At 37.0% G+C, this 26,523-nt stretch overlaps 1 protein-coding gene across 1 annotated transcript in view; it reads left to right on the top strand.

Annotated features, from left to right (window-relative positions):
• The window catches only part of LOC119428485 (plexin-A4), a 60,591-nt gene that overhangs the window by 1,807 nt on the left and 32,261 nt on the right, over positions 1 to 26,523 (top strand). Inside the window, exon 3 of the mRNA XM_037696166.1 lies at positions 10,112 to 10,212. Coding sequence (XP_037552094.1) covers positions 10,112 to 10,212 — 101 coding nt within the window. The remainder of the gene's footprint in view (positions 1 to 10,111; positions 10,213 to 26,523) is intronic.

Below are 26,523 nucleotides of genomic sequence, written 5' to 3'. Positions count from 1 at the left end.
ATATATATATATATATATATATATATATATACATATATATACACTAACTGGAGACAATTTTATTTTTAAAAGCAAATAAACAAAACAAAGGCAACTTTAAATTGAAGGATTAGCATTCCTTGATGACGTATACCAGTAGGTTGCTGCTACAGAGATTAAAATAATTTATTCTGTTAAATGGTTGAGGTAGTGCTGTTTTGGTCCAACTTTGAAAATAAAGTTTTTCATGCTCCACACTTTCAGACTATGTGTTGTGAAAGAACTTTAGCTAGTAGTACCACATCAAATTGTAGCTCCAAATCTGTAAAACTGAACAAATATTGCTGTTTTGTTGTTTTCTTTATCTGAATTGAATTTATTTTTGCACTGCAAATTGAGTTGACTTTTTAAATTAGTGCTTTATCATTAAACTGAATTATAATAAATTATAACGTGTACACTACCGTTTTGGCACTATAAAAATGCCACTGTTTACTAATGTGGTGTTCAATTTATTTGTACAGAATTCAGCACTTTTAAATGCTCAAATTATAAGAGATTACTTAAAATATCTTAGTTCAAGCAGCTTTTTTATTATTTTTTTTTCATTTTACTCATATAAAAGATGTTACAGAAGAACAAATGGAATATTTAGGCTAAATCCCCATCGCTTCCTATTCAGTTAGATCATTTTATGTGTCTCATATTGCCTAAAATCAAGTTTAAAATGGAGTGTTCTTAATTTGCATTGCATTATGATGCATATATTGAAAGAAATGTGCGCATGTATGAAACCTCTGTGGTAATTAGTCTATTAGTCTATTTACAAGTCTGACCCCTAATAAATGTTAGGAGGAAACATTTGTGAATTCCTAAACACACAAACATAGAAAGTAATTAATGAACAAAACACCCTTAAAGTACACTCAGTCAGTGCACACGCTTTACAGAAAACGATGAATACAAAGCAGCATTTTTTTTCTCACAGATTTATATGTTTGAGCAAAACAGCATAGCTTTGCATTTTAATAGACAGTTGACCATGTTTTGCTAGTAGATTTTAGCTGTTTAGACTGAATTTTAATGCAATATGTCAGGGTAAATGAGAGTATTCAGTTATTTATGATTCCTCTTGGTGATTCAGACAGTTTTATTATGCCACAGTGTTATATTTCATCATTTGTTCAGGCTTTTCAATGAAACTGAACTCTTTCTTAGCGTCTTTAATCACTGGCAGAGGTGATAGCAAATAAATTTGCTGGAACTGTAGACATGCAGCTGCAATATTCTTGTTGAGGAGATATTTAAAAAGAGACGGCGTCTTTTCAAACTTACGGGTAGATTTGTCCCTGTCCTGCTGTTGCCTCAAGGCATAAAATGTTTTATTAACAACCTCTTAATTGTTCTTGAAATGCAAAAGAAAGACATGAATATATCAACACCATTTGAAAATTGGTAAAAAAAAAAATTTAAACTTTCAAAGAATGACTGAAATAATTTTAAAGAACTCGTATATTATATTTCCCTTTGCTGTCTGTCTTTATCAGGGTTGTTGTCCTGATGCTGATTTAAATGAACACCAGATCACTGTTCAGGGTTAACTTCTATCTTGAATTGCCTTTGTATGCTTTTTGTCAACCTCACAGTGTTTGCCAATTTTAACAAATGTGCGGTTTGTCATCTTAGTAAGCACAAATATTAAGTGGAGAGCTGCCTGCCCAATCGTTGTTTAGAATAACATCCAACACACATGCACATCCCCAGTTCCCATCAGTGGTCTGTGCTGTTAAAGCAGCCCGAGTTGGTTGGTTGCTAAAGACCCCCCGCTGTTTCTGAAGCCTGGGACCCAGACATTCGCAACGAGAGTTTGCTACTTGGAACGAGGGAGAAATACAGACAGAGGTCAGAAAGAGAATAGCGAGGGAGCCCAGACCACGAGGCTGGGAAGAGTTGATCAATACAGCTCGTCACATGCTGTTTTAGCCTTGAAATGGTTCCCTTCAGCCTGGTGGTGATTGATTTTTGGCTGATGTGTCCACAGCTAATATAAAAGGTAGCGTGTCATTTTGTGGCCAAAAAAATAATGAATATTTTTGCTACTTTGTACTTTTTTATTTTATTTTGCTTGTCATATTGTGTACATAAGCTCAGTGTTTAAAGTTGGTAAAGCTGAACTGAGTGACACTGCATTTAACCAATGGAGATTAGATAGAAACCAGTTAAACGTCACCAGTTACCTGCAGATATTGGTGAATACAAACATCAACAAAGTTCAGCGATCTCTAGCAATTTCTTCTGCTCAATAGTTCTAACAGAATTAAATTGTTCTCCTCAATGCACTCTTTTTCACTAAAAAGTGAACCATCTACAGTAAATCAAAGCATTTATTATTATATTTCTTTTCAGTAAAATAAATCCCACTACTCAGACTTAATGAATATGCTGCTAATAATACAAATAACATTTAAAATGTCTTGTTTTTAGGATTCAGATGACACAGTTTGTGGTTTTGTTTCAAACAAGCTGTCACGTTCACTGCTTGTGTGTTTCTGATTAGACACTCGGTAAATAAACTAAACACAAACATATTTGTACATTATTGCTAGTGAAAAATACATTTCCATCACATTCTGTTCATCTTTTATTATCTCTTGATATTTTCTTTCCTCCATCCTGTAACATTTATCTTTGCCATGTTTATTTTTCTCTCCATGCTTTTGAGTTTTGTTCCTGTAACCTCACTCAATTCCAAGAGGATTTGTGAAGCAAATGAAGATTCAGCCTTTTTTTAGTGTTTTTCTTTCTTCATTGTTCTGTTTCTAACTACGGTGGCCCTGAGGTGAACAACATTTGAAAAAAATGGAGTTTGATTTCAAAAAACAAAATTACATTGGAAAAAACAAAACAGAAACGCAACAGCATTGGAAAAAAACGGAATTACATTAAGCCAAAGCGAAAGTAACCAAAGCGGAAGTGGTGAAAAAAATGGCATTACATTAGGGAGAAAAAAAAAACGGACTTACATTAAGTCAAAGTGGAAGTGGCCAAAGCGGAAGTAGCCAAAGTGGAAGTGGTGAAAACCAAAATTACATTAAGCCAAACCGGGGGTGACAGATATTTTAGAGTAACGGGGTGGACAGTTGACTCTGGGACTCGATTTATTTTGAATAATTTAAGCATAACATTTTTTTTTGACATCATAAAAAGTCATTGGATAAGAACTATTATAAATAGTACTATTAAAAATTACTTTTTAAAATTTTTACTTAGAATTTTAACTTTATTTCAGGAAGCGTGAAAGGGGACATGGCAGTAAACCCAAGTAGCATTTAAAATTGGATTTAATTATTTTAAATAAATTAATATTGTGTACATATGGATGTATTTTATGATTGAGGTACATTGAACATATAAGATGAGCTTAATTAAATAAATATTAGCCCACCTTTAAACAAAATATACCACATTATGACATGGGGACTCAAAAGGCACCGAATAGTAGGAATGACTATACTGTACATTGTTCTGTTTTATGTTGTTAATAAAATAAAAAAATAAAATAAAAAAATTTAAAAAACACGACTTATCCATCCCGTTCGGCTTAATGTACCGTAATGTCATTTAAAAAAATTAATTAATTATTTTTTTAATATATTTCCGTTTTTTCTAATGTAATTCCATCTTTTCAAATGTTGTTCATTTCCACCTCAGGGCCACCGTATCCAACTCTCAAACCATTGTCAGTTTTACCACATGTCATATGCTGCTCTTTGTTCTTCTTCTTTTCCTCAATGGTCATCTGTCTTTCCTGTTTTCTCATTGTTCTAGTGATTGGTTGTCCTCTAATGAGGTCTTTTTTCTTGTCTCTCCATTCTGCTCTCACTCACACGAACATGTAAGTCATCTTATTAGTGGGTTCAACAGATGTTCAGGAATGACAGTAGGATATAGAACTGGTTGTGATTGTAGATGTTAAGGTTGCCATTGTAGTGATGAGGGCAGGTCACTCATTGTATAAATGAGTTGGTACTGTAGTTTTGCATTCTGTTACATATTTGTTAACACAATGCATGTGTCAGCCACATCTGGGCAGAAAAAGTGAGATGGTTCTCATCAAACTTATTTGTTTTTGCTATAAATGATAAACACTTTTAGGATAAAAATACATTTACTAAGATAAATGACTTTTATGACGCCATTCTGGTGAGATTTAATTTTCATTTTGATTTTCTGAAGTTGAAAAAATGAATTAAAACACACTGTCAGTCAGAAAAATGTATAAAAAAATTGTATTCTTCTTTCAAACTGAAAGCAATAAATCATAATAATTTTAAATAATAGTTCAAATAAAAAACTCGGATCAACTTGAAAGATTTTACTTGACATTGTGCTAGTTATTTAAACTATCTGTACTATGTTTAAAACTCTTTATTTCCATTTATCACAGCAATCATCCAGCCACACATTTTACACCACTGTACAGTGCTTTTATTCATTTGGCACATAACTTCTGTTTGGACTCGCTTTACAAAAGTAATTTGAATAAATATGATTTTGATAGCTGAGCAGCTGGCTGTGCTGAGACTTGACACGAGTCTGAGGGCATTCGGGAGCTATTCAAGCTGTTGTTTGCTTTGTCTTAGTCATTCAATCCGTCCTTTAGTGTTCACAAAGCCGTGCCGTAGCCCTGCAGCAACCAGCAAGCCCTTCAACCTCTCCTGTCAGCCCCTGTGCAGTGAGTCGGGGGTTAAATTTTATATGTGGTTCAATTTGACCTCATTGGAATTTCTTGGAAAATACCCAAACTTTAGATTTAGCTAAATAAAAATTATGTTGCTTGATGAGACTTGAATTGGCACATTCATTGTGATAAAATATTTATATTCAGCTTAGCAAATGTAAGTGTGGAATATTGAAAATGTGTACTACAGCAAAGTAAGATCACTTAAAAATTTTTTTTTTTACTTCCCCAGGGAAGATCCGACAAGGGTTTTGGGGAAAGTATCACATCCTCACATCTGATCTAAGATGTTTTAAAAAACCAGCCTTCTTTTTATCAGTGGAAATCTTTTTACCAGTTCTTCAGAGTGTGTCTTCCTCACCCCTCCAGTGTGTGTCTGTGACTTATGAAAGTGTTCAGATGTGTGTATTATGTTGCGTGGCAGATTAGACGCAGGCTTCGGCTCTTACAAGGCAGGCGCACAGAGCTGATACGCTTTAACCATTCTTGCTTAACACACATGGAAAAAGTCAAAGTGAAGCAAGCCGGGCTTAGTTTGAAATCTTTTCACCCACAACTTTGTTTTGAAGCCCTACTTTGATTTTCTCAGTGTGTCTTTTTTTTTTTTTTCCAGCCTATTATTCTGTTTAACAAACATTTTATATTTGACAGCATCTTGGCCACTGGTTGCAGTCCAGGCTGTGCAGAATTAAAACACTGCGTGTCCAATGTTTTTGTGTTGTAACAGGAGATGTCCACAATGATCTGCTCAGCATAGCTCTGCCACTGTAGACAAACACTGTAATGTGGAAAAATGAGCACAATTCTAGGACAAGTTCCACTAAATATGTGTTGAGCTTGTTGCGCTAACATGCATAAATCTTCCAGATGGTAAAAATCTATCGGTGAATGTGTGAAATTCTGATCTGAAAACCTCCTCAAACTTATTTAACTGCAGTTTCTTCTGTTTTTGTTCAGGAAGTTTACCCGATTAAGTAGTAAGATAAGTAAAAATGATTATTTCTGAGTCATTTATCTTAAGCTGACAATCCTGACAGCACAATGGATAGCTCCGTCGAGCCTCTAGAAAATCAAATTAAAACAATATTGCACTTGCAGCCATTGGCCTGCTCTGCTCTGTTAACCAAATTTATGATATAACAACGTCGGTTAGAGGTTGACAGATTGAGCAGAGCGTCAGCTGTGACAAGGCGTTGAGTCGTTGATGTGTCCTCTGCTTCATTTGATTCCCACGTCGAGCTTGGCTCTACTCAGGTGAAGAAGAAAGGGAAGAGGGAGGGAAAGAGTGGCATTAACTAAATGAAATAAAAAAGGATGACAATGTGTGAAAGTAAAATTAAAGAGGATTGATTTTTTTTAAGTTAATGCTGATAAAAGATAAACATGGCATAGTGGAAAAAGCAAAAGACTGCATTATTTCAGTGTTATGATTGAAAAATTGCTAATTGCTTGGTTGGTGTTTGTTTCAAAGGCATGCATTTCTGCTAACAGCAAGTCAGAAGTTAATCAATAATTAATCAATTATTGTATGTCTGGAATTAGAATGATTTGTTATTACATTTGCAGCCTGACTGACAAGTTCATGTATTCTAATTCAAACAGTTGCACAATATTTTACACATTTAACCAACTTTTGTGTCACTAATTTCTTCTTCCTGGCCAACATTGAGGCTAGAACGCCAACAGTGTGCTAAAGTAATGAATAAACTCTCACCAGGGGAAGAGAAAAAGATGAAGTTACCTTTAGGGTAGAAATGAAAAGATAAGAGGAGTTCAGTGTGTCCCACCGGCTGTAAATCAGGATTGGACTATCGCTGTGATTTCTTTCTCTGTGTGCATTTGGAGGGGTGTAGATTGGCTGCAGGTGGAATCAGTTTAATTACAAGTGGAAAATGGCAAGAAAAATGTAGGATAAAGACAGGAATAGAGACGAGGCAGAGGAATTAGTTGATAATAAAACTCTCTGCAGAGTTAATAAATGATCAGCTTCTTAAATGCCCCTGGCATTATGTACAGAGCAGGGAAGACTAAGAAAAGAAGAAAGGATAAAACAGAGTTGATCTGTATTTTATCCTCAGATGAATTTCTTAGTGTCTAAAATATACACTTTAATTTTGTTCCTCCTTGATATTCATCATGTCAATGCACATACATGAGTACTGTATATATAATTTGATGCCGTTGTTCCCCACAGCAAATGATCAAATGCATCTCCCATCTCCCCCTCACACACACATTAAAGCATCAAGTACCGCTCTGATCTCTGCTTCTTTTAAAAGCACGGCTGTATTCAGCAGCATCCATCTCCACCTATTGTGAAAGGAGGGAGAGTGCAGAGTGTAATGGCTGTCATTTACTCACCTGAAACAGGAGGGAATTATAAATGCCATGCACCCTATCCTTTGTATTTATCCCCGCTGATATGATAGCACAGACATAGAGAAGAGACGGTGAGCCGTAATAGTCTCCTCCCTGGTTAAGCCCACGAAGAAGATAGCATAAAATGAATGTGATATCGAGATGAGAGGGACAAGAGGTGCATTGAGTCGTTTAGCCACCAAATCCCTCAATTTTGTGATAAAAGTGGAGACAAAAGTGTAGCCTGCTTAAGTGTGTATGGGTTGGATAGAGAACCAAGGCTCTGGAGAGATGATGAATGTATGATCTTGCACACCCCAGAGGATCTGAGTGACGGAGACAGACGGACAGAAACAGAGGGAAAATGAATGATATCAGGATCTGTGCTCTGGAACAGAGGCTGCTATTGGCACCTATTGCTTTTGCCAGGCTTTGAATGTGGTGTGTGTGTGTGTGTGTGTGTGTGGGGGGGGGGGGGGGGGTTGTTTGTTTTTATCTGTGGACAAAACCACCTTCTCAGATGCAGGCGTCATGATGTTTTGACACTTAGATGTACTTCTAGGTGGTGTATGTGCGTATATATAATAGCATATGTTAGCATATATTCTGTTGAAGTGTTGAATCATAAAGTGTGTAAACAGAATTGTTCACCCCAGCTCTGGCTGGGTGTATAGCTTTTATGATTTTCACGTAGTGAAGAACCAAGTAAATTACATATAAGCACCACATGCATAGATGTAGTGAATAAGTGATTTCATAAACTTGCATGATAAGGTTTTGTCAGCTGAAATTCATCCACTGGCTATTGTAATGGCCTTTCTCTTCTGGGACTAAGAGGTTGTTTCGCTAGCGGTGAGGTTAGACAGTGGCAAATGTAAGAAGAACCATGCCTGAGGAGGGGTGGCGGGAAAAGGGGAAATCTATCTTGCGAGACACGTGCAATGGGAATCAATGTTGAGTTTGATCATGTGCACAACATTGCACTGCTATCTCCCAGATTCCATCTGAAACTCATTCCCTTTATCTACCTAATGCAAATACCCCCCTGCACACTAGGGAGAGCAAAACATACTATTTTTCCCCAAAGTGCACACACAAGCTTGATACACGAATGCACCTGCATTGTGTCTAATCTCTAATAGCATGCATGATTCCTCTTGACTTTGACAAGGAGATACACCCCCCTTAAATGCATTCAGATGTGTGTGAATATGTTGAGTGTGTGCGAGTACACGTCTCTGCATTCGACCTGCTGAGGTGTGCGACAATTACTCAAATGTAACGTGTTAAAAGAAGGAACTGTGTAGTGTTGTGACTTAAATGCAACTACGTCATCAGTGTGTCAGACCTAAACGAAGTCTATAACAAATTCACCTTCACTACAAGTTAATAAAAGGCTTTTATTTGAGTGCTTTATCAGGTAGAGAGGTGTTATAACAACATGCATCAGGGTATGACAACTACTGTTAATCCCAAGCTGGGTTTTAGAAGCACCATCAGCCATGGCGGCATGTGATTTCTCCCTTCATCTTACAGCTTAATCTATGCATTTAAGCTCTTAAAGACTGATTAATAATTTTAAAAAAAAAATTGGTAAAACATAGCTTTGCTTCAGATTTACCTAAAAGAATGCTAAATAATTAAAATAGAAAAACCTGTTTGAAATGATGCACTAATGCTGACATACAGTGTGTTCTGCTGATTTAATAACTATGGCATTATGTATTGAAACAAATATAATAGCTCTGAACGTAGTTCTAAATCCTTGTTTTCTTCAGCAAGCAGTACTGGTGATGATTCTTTTATATTGTTTTTTTCTAGTTTTGCTTTTCAGTTTATTTGCATGATTTTGTTATAGGATTCATATATTTATAGGTATCAGAGATGCACATTATATAGAAATTTGTGGTCATCACAATATCATTGAGCGCTATATCACTTTGGACTGCGTGGACATTGATATTATGGAGCAACCAATATTTTTAGCATGCATTTGTGTTCTGCATGCTAGTAATACATTTGGTTAATCCATCAAGGCCAGTGAGATTCCCACACTTGGTTTACATTATGGTGATAAAATAAAAGAAAGTGAAGAAAATGTGGGTTTATGGCATTTAATATTGTCATGTCATTATTAAACAATATTACACACTGCAAGTTTTGCAAATATTGTGTAGCCCTATATATTAAGTTTATTCTAAATATTGCAAACAGAAATGTACAATAGAAGATATATATATATATTTTTTTAATTATTCCAGTTAGCATTCAGAAACTGCCACACAAACAAAAAACCTTTCATACTCTTTTAACGTGACCAGATCTGTCTCACACTGGTGATGTCATTTCTCTGTCTTGTCTGGTATGAAGCGGTGGGAGTGACAGCGGTCATTCACCAACGACGGCTCATTAATCAAAAGTGCCAACAGCACACTGTTACCATGGTGACCGAAGGAGTGGGACAGCTGAGATCCACCTCAGTTTTGCCCTGTGTACTTGGTTACTTAATGCCCATGCCAATCAGTGCCAGTCAATGCCACTTTGAATTGGCAGAGCCATATATCATCATTGAAGGGCTAGTAATCCCAAGTGGCTAAATTCCTTGAAACAGCTGGATGGAAGAAAGATGAAAACTGTCAAACATGGATATTTTCATACAAATATGCCATGCTACAAAGTAATTTACATGTTAGCTTGGTCTGTTTGGATTTTGTAGCTATACATGACTCAGGTTTTACTTTTATCTCACTTTTTTTGACAAGCTTGAATTATCTGTTGATCTTTGTTTATGCACTTTTTAACTGAAACCAACAAATTACAAGGGAGTTTGATTGAATATTTTAATATTATAATTTTTGCCACAATTTCTTAAGTATTTCTGAATTCTTTCACATCTTGAAGCTAATTTTTTTTTTTTCACATTTTGTGCTTTTGTATCTTTTTATTTTGTCTATATTGTGGGATTTTTTTTTTCCTCATAAAGTGCACTCTGTCTATGCAGTGTGTCCTAATCTGTCGTATATGTCTCTACAGCTGTCGAGGGTGCCAGTGGAGGCCTGTGGACAGTACACAACCTGCAGTGAATGTCTTGGATCAGGAGATCCCCACTGTGGCTGGTGTGTTCTGCACAATATGTAAGTACACCAGAGCCTTCTTTATTGTTATCGGACTATGTATTAAGTAATATTGTCCTTTTTTTTTTCACTGTTATTTTGTCACAAATCCTCTAAAATAATAAGTAAACATGTAGCTATTGTGTTTGGATTCATATCCTCTCCTACCTCCCAGACATTTTGGCACATCCCCAGCTATTCCATCCCTTGCAATCCTAAAGGCCTCTAGCCAACACAGACCATGTCTCAGATTGCTTTCCTGGGGCCACGGCTTTGTGCCAGAATACCGCTTAGGTCCATTACCAAACTGAACCACTGGCATTCTCTACCAGCTCTGAAACAGGAACCCGGTGAGAGCTCGGACACTGATGGGCATGGACAAGGTTCTGATGGGCACAGCTCCAACTTTTAGATTTGTTGACAAAAGAACAGTGATAGTTTCTGTTATTATAGGAAACTGTTGGAGATCATAGAGATTATCCCGTTGACCTCAAACATGTCCCCACTAACTTGTTTTTCCTGTCTCTTCTTTAATATTTTTTGTCTTTTTCTCTTTGGAATGCATAAGCATGGACCCCCAGATTTGTGTAAATTCACCTGACAAACCCTTGTCCCTTAAGATTGGGGAGGGAAATAGAGCTTGTTAAGGGCTGAGACTTTTTCCACTCTGTTATAAATTGAAAATTGCTTTCTTGTGTTGCTAGCTCTAGGGTAGAGTGTATGTGTATGTATGTGTATGTGATGGTGGTGGGGGGTGTTTAGAGGAGAAAGATACTAAGACTTGTACATTTAGCACCTTTATCACTGCTGTCACAGAGAGGACACAACGAGGGCAAGGCCGTAGTGAGTGTGAGAGGAACATGCTGAAACCCAGAGGAAAGATGATGGACAAGGAAGAAGAAAGACAAGAATACGAAATGAAGGGAATGATGACATAGAGGCTTAGGGAAGCTGAACAGATAGTGTAAATTCTGAGAAAATGTAAAAAGAAATAATATTGGAATGAATATTATTTATGCAAAAAGATTTCAAAAAGTGCAGTTGTCTAAAAGAGTACACAATGACCGTGAGTTTACAGTGAGGGTAAAGAATAAGAGCAAAAAGTGACGAAAGAAAGAAAAGAAAATGAATATATATGAGGATTACTGGGTTAGAAAGTCTGTGATAGAAGATGGATGGATCATGGATCTCAGAATTGAGGTTACAGGCAACAGCACACAAACACGCTCGTGCTTGAATGTCTAATTCATCAGTCCAGCAGTTTTTTGTTTATCAGAGCATTTTGGAATTGACTTCCTCTGTAAGCACTCAACTGGACCAGAGATTAATCATCCATATGGTTATTTAAATTGAAAATAATCTGAGCACAATTGAAGTGTAAAAATCAATGTAAACAAACTGGCTTTAATCCTTTTTTTTCTGTAGACTGTTCTTTGCATGTAGTTTAAAATTTTAAGTGCATGAGACTATGTGAAAATGATATACGTGTGTGCTTTATGTGTGTCCGTGTTAAAACCCATTATCACTCTTAACAGCCTCACAGTCAAAGCAAATGGGTGGCCACGGATTGGTCTGTCACACTTAACCTGATAGAACTGGCTGCCTTCGCCCATCTCTGTCTGAACACACACAAAAGGGCACCCTCACACATACGAAAAACTTTTCCGTTGAAGATGAACATTACGTTTAAAAAAATAAATTAAATAACTTGTAGAGGAAAAAAAGGCCAAAATGTTGCTTTAGTTAATCTCCATTGTTGAGATGTTTGATAAAAATTAAATATATACAGATATACCATCATGCTGATGAGTTTGTGAGTAGTTGTTGTCAGGGCGTATGTCAGCTTGCATATATGCAGTCAGGTGGACATCCTTCTAACACTTCAGTCAGCCAGTTATTATGAAAAAGCACATTTTGAGTGTAACAGGAAGATTTACATTGAAAAAGATCAAAACATAAACTATACAAAATGTATTAGATCTTGAACATTTTAATCAATGAGTGACAGGTTTCAATCAGTAATGACTGAAATATGAAGGGGCTTAAGGAACTGAGGTAACATAATTTTATTAGTTTGGAAGCACCAGAGGTAGAAATTAAAATTATGAAATATACGTACAACACATAACACTCAGGAAATCAAATGAAATCAAAGAAAAAGTTTACAATACAGTGGTGAGACCAGCTATGTTGTATGGTCTGGAGACAGAGACATTGACAAAAAGACAGGAGAAAGAACTGCAAGTGGCAGAAATGAAGATGTTGAGGTTCTCCTTAGGAGTGACAAGGATGGATAAGATTAAGAATGAGATCATCAGAGGTACAGCACATGTTGAACAACTGGGAGATGAAGTTAGAGAGATCAGACTGAGATGGTCTGGACATGTCCAGAGGAGGGACAGTGGGTATATTGGTAGAAGGATGTTAGAAATGCAGCTGCCAGGAAAAAGACAAAGAGGTAATATATGGATGCAGTTAGAGAGGACATGGAGGTAGATGGAGTGAGGCCAGAGGGTGCAGAGGACAGAGTGCGATGGAGGAGGATGACTCGCTGTGGCGACCCCTAAAGAGGGAAAAGCCGAAAGAAATAAGACATAACACCAAGTTAAAAAAATAATTATTATATTTGATTATAATTCAGTCTGATTAAAAGTACAACAAATCTAACAAAAATACATTTTAGTTTTGTTGCATTTAAGGTCGCCAGGATAGGCAAAATGCACAACCATGTGCGTTTGATCGATCACAGGTTTACCTTTCTTGCAGTTTCTTTTCCCCAATGGTTTAAAACCCAAAGCTTGTGAATTCTTAACAGCCACTGTGTAAGTCAACCCCCCCTTGAGTATGGCCTACCACCACTAAACAGACAGGACTCCGTGCTCCTGTTACAGTGACTTCTGTTTGCCATTCCACTGCCACACAGTTGTATCTTTCCATGTGCGATTCAGTGTTTTGTTCATATGTTCCTTGTTTACCTTCAGTTTCAATCTTAACTTTTCAAGAAAGTTGGCTTTATCTATACTCTGTATTTTTGCAACACTGAGAGAGACAGCCTTTATATATATATATATATATATATATATATATCATCTTTCAACTGTTCCCTATTCAGGGGTGACTACAGCAGGTCATCCTTCATCTGTTCCTGTACTCTATCCATTGCTACTACAGCCATGTTCTCTCTACCTGCATCCATATATCTCCTCTTTGGCCTTCCTCTTTATTTATTTTGTTTCTTTTTCTTGACAGGTGCATTTTAGCATCTTTCTACCTATACATCTACTGTCTCTATGCTGCACATGTACAAACCAGCTTACGCTGGCCTCTTTATCCTAAATTTATCTTCCAGCCCAGCTACCTATGCTGTACCTCTGATGATCTCATTCTTAGTCTTGTCCAACCCTGTCACTCCTAAGGAGAATCTCATCAACTTAATTTCTTCCACTTTCAGTTCTGTCTTCTGTCTTTTTTTGTCAATGCCACTGGCTCCAGACCATACAACATAGCTGGTCTCATAACTGTCTTGTGAACAATTCCTTTGACCTTGGCTTCCACCCATTTGTTACAAATTCAAATCTTGAAACTTTTCTCCGTCCTCTCCATCCTGCCTGGACTCTCATCTTCACCTCTTTACCACATTGCCTGTTTTTCTGGACAGCAACCCTAAGTACTTGAAGTCCTGCACCTTTGTGAGCTCTGCTCATTGTAGGCTCACTGTTCCACCAGCCTCACTCTCATTCACACACGCACTCCGTCTTAATACGGCTGACTTTCATTCCTCTTCTTTCAAGTGCATACCTCCACCTCTCTAACTTCTCATCCACCTGATCCCTGTTCTCACCACAGATCACAATGTCATCAGCAATCAAAGTCCACAGGGATTTCTGTTAGTCTGTCCATCACCAGAGCAAACAGGAAGGGGTTCAGAGGTGATCATTAATGCAGTCCCACCTCCACCTTGAACCGATTTGTCACTTCAACAGCACACATCACCACTGCTCTCCTGTCCAGCAACTTTCAGTGTTGGGGTCTTGTTTCAAAGGCTGAAAATATAGCACAAAAGAAAAACAAAACACCAACATTTCATTATATATTTTTACTACTTTTTTAGTCTACGTTATATATTTATTTGATTTTAAAATGTTAGGTGGTTGTTCTTTAAGCCAAAATACATTAGATTAACTTGTTAAACCGTACGCACACATTGTGCTGACAAGCATGCACAAATGTAGATTAAATACATGATTTTTATGCTTAAGGTCTGTTTGAGTGAGCTCTTGTAGATGATAAAACAAGAATTAGTGTCTAGAACCATTAAAATACATGTTGAGGTGACAGGGTTTAAAAATTATGCTCTGATTATGCCCAAATAAATTATCCTACTGGATTAAAAATTCTTCGTGTGTATGTATATTTGCACTTCTCTTTTATGCACACTTTATTTTATGACAGTAATGTGAGGTCAGTAGTAGTGCAAAGCCATTAACAGTCAGTGCCAAATAAAAAATATGCTGAAGAAACCCCTAATGAAAAAAAAAAACCTTTAAAAACACATTATCAGTCATAGTACTAATAGATGCAACAGATTAAGCATGATGGTTCTTAATAGGAGTGTATTTCAGATGGTATTTCAAAAAATATATTAATCCCTTTACCTGTGGAATTGCTTGCCTTTTTTATGTGCTTGGACAGAGCCTCAGAAGGCCCCAGGCTACAGTAATTTAATACTTGATTATTAAGTTTTGTATTTCTGAGCTGGTCTGACACATTCTTACATAAAGCAAAATTTAAATTCTTGAACCAAAATTTGACAGATCAATAGATTTTTTGACAGGATTGTCATAGTGTACAGCAAAACAACTTTGTGGTTTCTGTTTGGGGTTGATTGTCTTATTTCAACATTTTAGAGACTGCTGTAGTTGTACCAACAGATTATAAACAATGTAAAATGTTTGGGTGAAACATAATCAACTCTCTAGGGATGCACAAAATTATTGGCATGATATTGGTATCGGCTGATTTTAGCGATAAAGTTAAATATCGTACATCGGTCATTCTATCAAAAAAAAACTCACCGATGTATAAAAGGCTTCTGTTTTAAGTTAATTTTTAATTTAAGAAATTGTCAAGTATATATATTAATGCACTACTACTTATGCACTTGTCGCTTGTGAACAGGTTGAGTTTAGATTTGTGAAAATGTACAAATTTGCACTGTTCAAGTGTTGTCATTGTGTTAGATTAAATGTCATGAATAAATTTGACAATAAACATAATTCAAGTTGAAGTGTTACATAATTTTCAGCTCCCTTTTTGGCATCTGCATTTGGTAGCAGGTCAAACTGACAAAGACCGTGCAGAATAATGGAGTATTTTATTTCCACATCAGAGAGTTGTCTCTGTGAGTAGTTCTAGGGGGAAAAATATCGGTATTGGTATTGTTTATCAGCCAAATAAGTTTTAACATATTGGCATTTCGGATATCAGCAAAAAATCCAATATTGTGCATTCCTATAACAATCACACGAGAGCAGTTTTGTACCAGCATGGCATCAGAAACCTGTTATTTAGATAACGCGTCAAAGATCCAGGAGTTTTAAATATTGTTCAAGCAGTCCTGACTATTGCTAATAAGGTCTATGATAGAATTAAAATGAGTACAGGTACACAACTAAACCATACAAACCATAAGCACCTATAAAATAGTTTAGTCTTGCACAACATTTTTAATAAAATGGTGATGAAAAATACAAGTAAAGTCACCAATCTCTGATATTTTCCTCTACATTTGTGCATTTCCAGGTGTTCTACTCAGCAACAGGCTCCATTGATTAAGTTGACATTTCTGAAATGAAGGCAAAGTAAAAACCATTCGAATCTCCAAGTGATTGACAGTAGTTTGATGAAGGCAGCAGGCATAGTCGGCAGTGCTTTGGACAAAAGGAGCAAAAAATATTGTGAAATATAACAATGGTGTCTTTGTGTGTTCAGCTCCATCCTGTGAAAGGCCTTTTCTAGCCAAGGTTATTTATTTATTTTTTTCTGTAAGCAATAAAATGAATAAAGAAAAAAATAATTAAAAAATAACCACAGTTTTTTTTCTTTAACCGGGAGCAAAAAAAAAAGACTAAAACAAAAATAACTCTCTCCCTCCCACACTCTTCTTTTGCTGGGTGGAAAAAGTGTTGTGGGGAAGAACAGCAAGCAGTTCCATTTTAAAGGTTCCTCTAGATAGTTTGTTGTTCCAATCAACCTTGAAATCACCTCACTGCTCTGAGGAAAAACAGAATTGCATGCTCCCCTCTCCCATTGGCACAAACGCACATACACTCTCTCTCCCTCCCTTTCCTTTCTATATGAGTATTGCCTTTATTTACTCTATAGATCGGTGAGAGGAGCTGTTAGAGGGAGAACACCAATGCAGGAGTAGAAAGCCAATCAATATTACAGGAGAAGAAATCAACCGAGTGTGTGCCTGCTCCTTTGATGGAAGCCATAGTGTCCTTGACAAACACTGATAAATTATTTCAAAATGTCTTCATTCTCACACACAAGTTTGATTTGAATTTGTGGCTTGTTTTGATCTCAACTGTAAATCCTTTGCATATTTTTGAGCCCTCTGGGAAAATTGGCAACATGTTTTTGTGTGCATTAAAAACTGACAGCTCACCTGTCATCTGCTGAGACAACTTATGTTAATGTCTGTCCAGCTCAGTAGGTGAAAGAAAGTTTATCTACATATCAATACTTAGAAAATATATATATATTTTTAAATCATTCTGTGGCCGCAAAAACATTGTTTAATATTTTAAGGAATAGAGTCAAGCAAGTTTTGGACAGTAGCTCTGAGAAGATGTTGAGAGAACGCCGTTTGTTTACTTTCTGAAAGAAAATGCATCAGAGATATTTGGTTATGTTAAAATCTGTTGTAGGCGCAGACCCACAAAATGTTTAACATCTCTGCTCATGCTCTCTGTTCCACTTTTTGCACATTTGGATTGTGTGGATCACAATACAAATGCAAATAACACTATTTTTCACATCTAAACCTATACCATACCCTTTTATTTATAGAGCACTTAAAACAGCGACAAGGCCAACCAAAGTGCTGTACAGACAGAACAACAGGTAACACACAAAGCAAAATACAAAATGAAGTAAATCATGAATATAGACATAAAAACGATGCAGATAATGAAACCTGACAAACTTGTCTCAGAAGTAACCTTAGCTTTCAGCAATTACACTTAACCAAGAGGAGCTTGGCGCCAATGGACCAAGAGTTCATTGTAGCTTTTCAAACCATCATTGGACCATTTCCATGCTTCACTGTTAGGACTAGGCATTTTGGTTTAAATATTATTTGGGGCCTTTTTTCTTAAAACTGTTGAAAACAAAATACATGTGAAGGGTAATTAATGGGAACATTTCTTTGTTAGTAGATTATCCATTTTATGTGGTCTGCATTGTTTTGTGTCGATGAACACTTGTAGAGAGTATTGGTGTACAAGTCATTGCATCACGTTTATAACACATATAACATGGTTCAATATGTCTAATGCTACCAAAATAAAATTGTTACCTAATAATGTACAAAAAGACAAAAGAAAAAAAAAACGTTTATGCGGTTTTGTACAAATTTGGCATCATGTATACAAACTCATACTTTATCGTGTGTACGTTTCTGCTTTTCAGTTTAATGTCACAGTAGTGTTATAATTCCAAATGCTAAAATTAGTTTTCATTGTTTACAGTCATGGGCTATTTGTTTAAGTCACTTTTGAATGAGTTTCTTTTGACATCAAAACTCCCATCCAACAAAACCCCTGGGTTTTATGTCTTACTGTGTTTGTTTACAGAGTAACGTTGACATAGCATGTTACTTTTTCTGCAACTTCCAACCAGACTTACCCCCTTCGAGTAGGCAGAGGCTCTCCTGCAGAGAGCCAATATAGCAAATGCTCTGGCCAGACTGTGGATAGGTTACCTCCTGTAATGTCAGTCTGTCAGCTGTCAGTTAGGTAAGTGGTTAACTAGACCGTCAAGACGCCTGTAATGCATGACAGCTAGACAGATTGAGGACCATATTTAGAGAGGTACGTTTGTCAGAATGAGTGACATCGAATTGGTCATGGATGTTGAGAATATCTTACATTATTCTTTAATATCAGTATCTACTTGAAAAGAATGGTTTTAATGTGCAATATCTTCCCGTTGATAATTGCTTTGCATATCTCAATCTCTGCTTTTGGCTGTAATAACGACTTTTCTCCTTGTATTGCCTTTTTCTTTCTACTTCCATTTTCATTAATCCTTTTATCGCCAAAATCTTTTATCAGAAATCAAGTTTCTACACATGCACATCTTTTAACTGCGCTGTAATTTGTTCATTCAGTTTCAGTTTTATACTTGACACCAGTGACATTGCCTAATTTTGTGTTTTGTTTTTACATTTTGGGTTTGTATTTATATAATGTGTACATCGTACACCTGGAAATTTTGTGCTGAAAGAATTATCTTCCCATAAAGGTGCTCAGTTCTTGTCCTCAAGGGCAACTATCCTGCATTTTTTTTTTCCCTGCTCTTCAGTGTAACTTTAAGTTCTGCAGAAGCTTATTAACCACTCATTCTTTAAAACAGGTGATTGAAAGCAGAGAAACATCTACAACATGCAGGATAGTGGTCCTCCAGGACCAGGATTGGCACCACTGCCATGAACTGCATTATTTTCAACTCATAGATCTTTCTTCTCACCTTGAACACTCATCCATCTTGATCCTTCATGCATCAAACAGGAACAGTCAGATCCTCTGTGCCACTTGCCACAGAGTAAATGCACACAGTTATTTTCTATTGGATAAGTTTTGTCAATACAATCAGTAGTTATTTTGAATATTTATTGTGTTTTTTCAGTGGGAAAAGTCACTGTATAGATAAATGTATGGGTTTTTGTCCAAATTGTTAGTTGTGTATTGATTTTTTACATGTAAAATACCTTTTAATAAAATGCCTTGCTGTTTTGTCGTAATGAGCAGATATGTTGGGGGGGAGTGGTGGCGCAGAGGTTAGAGAGGTGGGCTTGTGATCCGAAGATCGCCGGTTCACGCCCCGGCCCCGACAACATCAAAATTGTGGGTAGGGTAGGTGAAACACCCACACTTGCCCCCACCCTCATTCGCCCCACTCTGGGCCCATGAGCAAGGCCCCTAACCCCCACCATGTGCTCCCTAAAACAGGTCTCTCTTGAAAATGAGTTCTCGTGGCTCAATGAGACTAACCTGTATAAATAAAGGCTAAAAAAAAAATAATGTTGTAAAATTTTGTTGTTTATCTTAATAAATAATCTTTAAACATGTGAATAAAGTTTTTTTTTTTTTGAAAATGTGAAAAGTTCCCAGGCAAACATCTTTGCCAGTCAAGTCTTCAAAATTACTGGATATTTGGAGTTCTTTCATACCAACAAGCAAATTAGTTAATACAATCTGTTGTTCTTCCACATACATACACACTCCCACAATCTTTTTTTAATAAATCTGCACCACCGTTACCTGTCGCTATGTTCACAACCATCCATTTCCTCAGTAGGCTCATTACTGTGGTATGCCAAACTAATGCTAATTAAACTGCAGTGTTGCAATTAGTGTGCAACCAATTCATTGTGTTCGGTTGCAGCAACCACTTGGCTTCCCTGGAGACAACCTTAAGTGCTTAGAAATGCACTTTCCAGGGAAACATTGTTTGCATAACAAGTAAGATAGAATGGGATCTAAAAACAGGTGTGCAACTTATTTGTAAAAAGTGGTTAGCTATGTTAACGCCTTTGATTTACGCTGCCTGGCCCAAAAAAAAGTTGTCACCAAAATAAAAAAGGTGACACTAATATTGCCTTTAGCTTTGATTATGGCATGCATTCACTGTGGCATTGTTTCAATAAGCTTCTGCAATGTCACAAGATCTATTTCCATTCAATGTTGCAATAATTTTTCACCAAGATCTTGCATTAATGACTAGGCACTAAGCATGATGGGTGCATCACTTCACCTGCCTCTCTTCTTACCTTGATGTCCCATTCACTCTGGAACAGGGTCAATCTGGACTCATCAGACCACATGACCTTCTTCCATTGCTCCAGAGTCCAATCTTTATGCTCTCTAGAAAATTGAAGCCTTTTTTTCCCATTTAGCCTCACTGATTAGTGGTTTTCTTAAGGCTACAGCTGTTCAGTCCAATCCCTTGAGTTCCCTTTGCATTGTGCATGTGGAAATGCTCTTACTTTCACTATTAAACACAGCTCTGAGTGCTACTGTTGTTTTTCTTTGATTTGATTTCACCAAACGTTTAAGTGATTGCTGATCACGATCATTCAGGATTTTTTTTGGCCACATTTCTTCCTTGAAGACGATGGGTCCCCACTATCCTTCCAGTTTTTAATAATGCGTTGAACAGTTAACCCAATTTTAGTAGTTTCTTCAATCTCCTTAGATGTTTTCTCTGCTTGATGCCAATGATTTGACTCTTCTCAAACAGACTGACATCTTTTCCACGACCACGCCATGTGTCTTTAATGGTTGTTTAAGAAATGAGAAGCAACTCATTGCACCAGTTGGGGTTAAATAACTTGTTGCCAGCTGAAAGATAATCGCCCATGCAGTAATTATCCAATAGGAGGCTCATACCTATTTGCTTAGTTAAATTCGGGTGGCAGTTTTTTTGGTCAGGCAGTGTATTAGTCTGCATTTAAATTTGCTGGGTTTTATATTGGATCTAGCATAGACAGCTTACTTTTGTACAATAAGGTTTTGAACATTCTGACATACTTTTGCCTCATTCAAGGAATATGATTTCAAACTAATGTTTCTATTATGTATATATGTTTTTAATTTAGTAGTTTTGTATTTGAATTAAAGATTTAGGTTTCTACATTAAAACTGATGATTATTTACGATCCCTAACATCACAGCTAAAATTTTCATTTATTTTATTTCTGTCAAGATAATTTTCAAAGCAATATTCCTATGTGTTACAACAGGTTTTGCTTTTTAATACCACTATTAGAAACCTGGCGACACAAAAGTTGAGTCCCAACATGCAGCTTTGAAGTAGAAATTGTTGGATCTTTGGCATTGATCTGATATCCATTCATAGGGGAGGATAGCTGTCCCCTGTGAATGGATGACCAGTTTCTTCCCTTATCCTCACCCTCCTGGTGGATCCTACAGAAGGTTGAGGGAAAGGAACAAGGCCAAGAAGTGACAGGGGCACCAGGATGGAACAGAGTGCTGTGCATCCCAGTTCTCTGAACTGTCACCATTATAGTGTGAGAACACACACGCACACCCAAAAATAAATAAATAAAAATCAAGCTACCATCTGCACACATCCAAAAGCACATAGACCACAGGTGCTAGTCCACTTTTAAGTCAGGATCATCGCTCACTGTCACTTTTTGTCACTCCAGCACACACAAGAAGACGCGCGCACCAAAGAAACAGGCATGCACACACAAACACACTCAGTGGGGTAGTTGCCCTGCTTTTGCCTGGCAGAGCGTGAACCATACTGACATGAGACAGAGACGATGAATGAGGGATGGGTTGACAGTCAATTGAAGTGAAGACGTGATCATGTATACCAAATGATGAGATGGCTGAAAGTGTGAAGAAAGGCAATCTAAATGATCAGCAAAAAGGAGTGGTAAATTAGTAATCTTTTGTTGGGAAGCATAAATTAACCTCAAGACGGAGGTACTCCAGTTGAGCACGGGAGGGTGAGCACTTATAGTTTCACATCACATGTATAGCTCAACTTTGCTTTGAGAGAGAACCTTTCTTAGAAAAAAGTAATCATGAAGGTCACCTTGCATGTGTCATGCTGCTACTAAGGCAACAGTTGCAAAGTAATGACATAACTATATGATGAAAACTAACACTAATTCCTTTAGACGTACAATTTAAACTGAGTTTAAGAGTAGTTGTTCTATGTAAGGACTTGATTTAAAACTGCATCATGAGGTTCTAAAATTGCGTTGACTTACCAAATATGTCAAACAGTTTCACATAATGTCTGCGAAGACCAGATCATTTTTAAACTGCCTGTGACTGTTCTTAAACAAGTCCTCCATTCACATGAGAATTCAGAATCAAAGTTTGCTTCGCAGAACCAAAAGAGGCGTTGAGCAGAACTCTGCTGTATTGACATGGAGCATACACAAAAAAGAGTATCGGATGTCTATTTTCAAACAACTCGGTTTAGTGATCTCCTTTGTGGTTCACCAAATTCTTTTACCTTATTGCAAAGATTCTTTGGGTTATCCCAAAGTTCTTTCTATTAAACCTCTTGTTGTCCAGGTTTTTAAATTTTGTCATTACTACATCAACCTTCATCCCTCACATCCAACATCCATCCAACCATCCATCCAACATCCATCCATCCATACGTTCTCACAGCCCGGGTACAGTTTGGAGATACAGGCTTCAACTTCACATTTAGCCTCAGTCGGTGCAGAAGTTACACAGAGATGGCCAGAAGGCATTTCACTGACAGCTTGAAGTGTTTTGTAACAGTGTCTGTCTATTGGTTTACTTGGAGTGCTATAAACTAAAGTAACCTACTTTACTGCATGTTTCTACGTAGAGTTGTTGTTTGACTCATTTAGTAATGGAAAAAATAAAAATAAAGCAACAGTTAAGGTGATGGGGGCTACTTTTTACAGTTCAAATATTTTAGAAAAAGGACACACGTAGTCTGAAATAATAAAGGAGGCCCAGCATCTTTTTTTTTATTTATTTTTGGTCTCTTGGAGAAAAAGCCACTGATAATTGAACAAACAGTATATAATAAGGATAATCTGTATCACAAAGAGGTCTCTGAGTGTCTTTCTCAATCTTAAAAATAATGTGTGGGTATGTTGTGTCTTGTTTTAGAGTTAGAAGCGGTCTTGTGGCTGTGAATAAACACACCTCGATTCAACAGTCTAGATATTTACTGCCTGGATCAATATTATCATATGATTCTGTCCTGCTTGCACGTTCAGGATCATAAAACAATGCAGATGAGCCAAGTAGACTTTTGAGATCCAATATTTGGAGAAAAACATTGTGCTGTCACCTTATGGTTCAGTTATTAAAAATAGATCAAACAGGGATTTAATTTGTAGAAATAAAATTAATTTTCATCCACGAGACCCCTCTGTGTTGTGGAAAGATGCATATGGATTTTTTGCGCATCTTAACAATCAAATTCAAAGGGAAAATATTGTGGGGGTTTCTCAGATCATATACTGATGAACAGAAACTATTTATTAAACATGTAATCATTTTGTACGCTTCTTCTTCTTGCCAAAATAAGACGGTTGGAATCCAGGTTCAAGGATGCAATGACATGCAATACATTCACTGAACTAAATATTCTAGAAATACTGGATACATGTTGAAAAACATGAAATGCATCCACAAAAGTACTTTAAAATAATTTAATTTATAATTTAATTAATAACTCTTTAAAGTTCACATTTATCTGGTATCACTCACGCTGGATACACAGCCAAATTTTCAGGATGTGTGTTTTGTCTACTTTGTAGTGCTTTCCAGAGTTTTTGTGTTCATTTCTGTCTGTTTTCTCTTGGATCCACCCCTCGTATCTGTCCTCAGCTGATTATTGCTCTCGGGTGTTTTCTGTTCATCTCCAGCCTTTAAGAAGCCTTTCAGTTCTCTGTGCCACTCGTGGGATCACTAGGTATTGAACGTTATGTTTGTGCACTAGCCGTTGTTCCGGTAGTGACCTGTGTTTGGACCAGTATCCTCCAGTCTGTGCCTTTGAAAGATCTCTTGGATGAAGACGCTTTAAGTTTCTGTTGGATCCGTACCCTGAGTCCTATATTTCCACCTGAGACATCACGACATGATAATAATAAGCCCTCCATACTCTGCCACTGTTGGATACCTTTATCAGAGAACCTTTTCTGTTAGTTTCTGAGAGGGTAAAATGTGCTGGTAGTCTGGCTTCTGAGTGCTCCTCAAATTGCATGGGATGAAAAGTCATTTCAGAGAAAAGCAGCTGCAAGTTGTTGGCCGAAGCCTCACACTGACTTTGCCAATCACCAACCAGTTCTTTGCTGAAGCATGATTGTGTATATGAAAAGGAAAAAATATAGGATTTGTGTTGGAAATAATAAATGGTTACAGGCCTCATTTAATTCAAGCATTTTTGGAACAGTTGTATAATCAAAGTCTCTTTTTTTTTTTTATTCTTTTGATGTCTGCATTAGCGTTACTGTATATTTATTTTCTTTTGCTCAGCTGGTTTTCTTGTATCTGTGATATTAAAGATTTTTAGACCTGGGTGTAGTCACTGCAATTACCGTGCCTTCAGTCATGATGTTATGAACCAGATTTTGTGAGCAGGAGACGTTTCATTTGTGTGTGTGCTTGCATGTGTCCTCCTCACACACTGCAGTAACAGGGTCACGGCCAGTGGGCCAAGTAATGACTCTCCCACAAGCTCCTTCATGCAAATTCAGGTTTGCTCTGCGTACAGCCACTCCTAATGATAACAGGAGGTATGCTTGCATGCGAGTGTGTGGGTGTGTTCAGCACTTCATGTGTGTTAGGTTACATGCACAGGTGAGAAATGTAGCCAGCCAGTGTGGTCTATGACTGGGTTTATGTGACACAGCTCCTGCTTCAAAGTAACTTATACAGCCTAAGGCTATTAGTATGTATAGGATTCCATGTAGTGTGTGATGATGCATGAGCAGCATGGTAATTGGGTTTCTGCTGGGCTACAGGGTGCCTATTTGTTGTGCATTGATTTACCGCAAGTACTGCAGTGATACAAATCTTAAGTGTATATTTTTAACTAATGCTTAGAAAGGTTGTGAAATTTCACTCCAGGGGGTTATTTTTATTGTTTCCTTCGCATACTCAAAGTTGTTGTTTTCCCTTATTGTGTCTATATTGTTTATACACAAATAGTTCTCCTTGACAACTACCAGAAGCATCTTGTGTGTACTGTGCCGCACACATTGGTGCATGTGGGAATATTCGCCTGCATTTGTGTGAGTTTACCTGACATGGGTATTCGCCAGAGCTGAGGATGGCCAGACCACAGCTTTGTGAGAATTTAATGGCTTTCATTTCACAGCCTGTTTGACCTTCTCCAAGCCTTTCATTAGGTATGCATTGCACCTGAAGTCTCACATGGCTGGATACAGCTGCAGCCCCTCTTTAGTATGATCTTTTTCCTCAGCTCCCTTTAGCCCTGCAACCTGTGCCACTTGGACACTTTACTGGTTTTGAAAGATACCAGTTTAATTTGGGCTGTTTAAAAAAAAAAAAAGCATTTATCTGTTTAATACATTGTATTCAGTAGAGAACTTGATAGTTTTAATAATATAAAATATCACCTTTTGGTCATCGCCCAGCTATTTTATTTGTCAAGGAGAATAATGTTACAATCTAAATAGTTTGGTTAATATTTTAAACTTGGATATAAAATAAGTGTTAGTGATCTTGTTTGGAGCAGGTCAGTTCGTTTGATATAGGATATTTTAACTCCTTGTGCACATACCACATAAAATATTACAATCTCATTAATATATAGACTCAAAACATATTGATGAATATTTTGTTCTGAAATACTGTGCACATAACTATGCAGTTCAAACTTGATGTGACAGACTAATAAGCAACAGTTGCCAAAGCTAGCAATCCTCTGCCATCTTTTCAGTCTCTCGCCAATTATGCCACCTTATCAAAGGCTGCGAGAAACAAGAGTGCAGATTAGTTTCCATTCAGAGCCGATCTAATCCTTTCAGCTCGCTTTCTCACAGTGTGTTATTGCCAGTCAAATGGCGCTGCACAACAGCAGCATTTACTAACCAAATGAAGATATGGTGGACGTCTAATTTTTTGCAAAATGATAGCCATGATCAGGCATTTTTATGCAATCTTAATTGCTTTTATCTATGGAGTATGGTATGTTAAACATTTTACTAGAAAATGTTTGCTTAGGATGGGCCTATTATAACATTGCAAATGATGCATTTTATATATTTTAGGTCAAGGACTATATGGATAGTAAATGAAAATGATAATCCCTCTTAAGTCTGTTGAACAGTGTTCTGTGTCATGGAGATTCTTGAACAGAACCTTAACTGAACAGCTCAATATATGCATCTGCCTTTTCAGTGAACAACCTTTGTTTAGGAAAACCGTTTATCTTTTATGGTGCATCTCAGTAGGAATTCCTGCTGTCACTGAATACAAAAATAAATGCAATTAAATATGTCATGCGCAATGTTCAATGCACAATATTTCAATGGATTGTGCAACA

This window comes from Nematolebias whitei, chromosome 22 (assembly GCF_014905685.2).
Source record: "Nematolebias whitei isolate Nwh7 chromosome 22, NemWhi1, whole genome shotgun sequence".
NCBI classification, from domain to species: Eukaryota; Metazoa; Chordata; class Actinopteri; order Cyprinodontiformes; family Rivulidae; genus Nematolebias; species Nematolebias whitei.
Note: the sequence above shows the minus strand (reverse complement) of the source record. Positions and strands in the feature narration are given on the sequence as shown.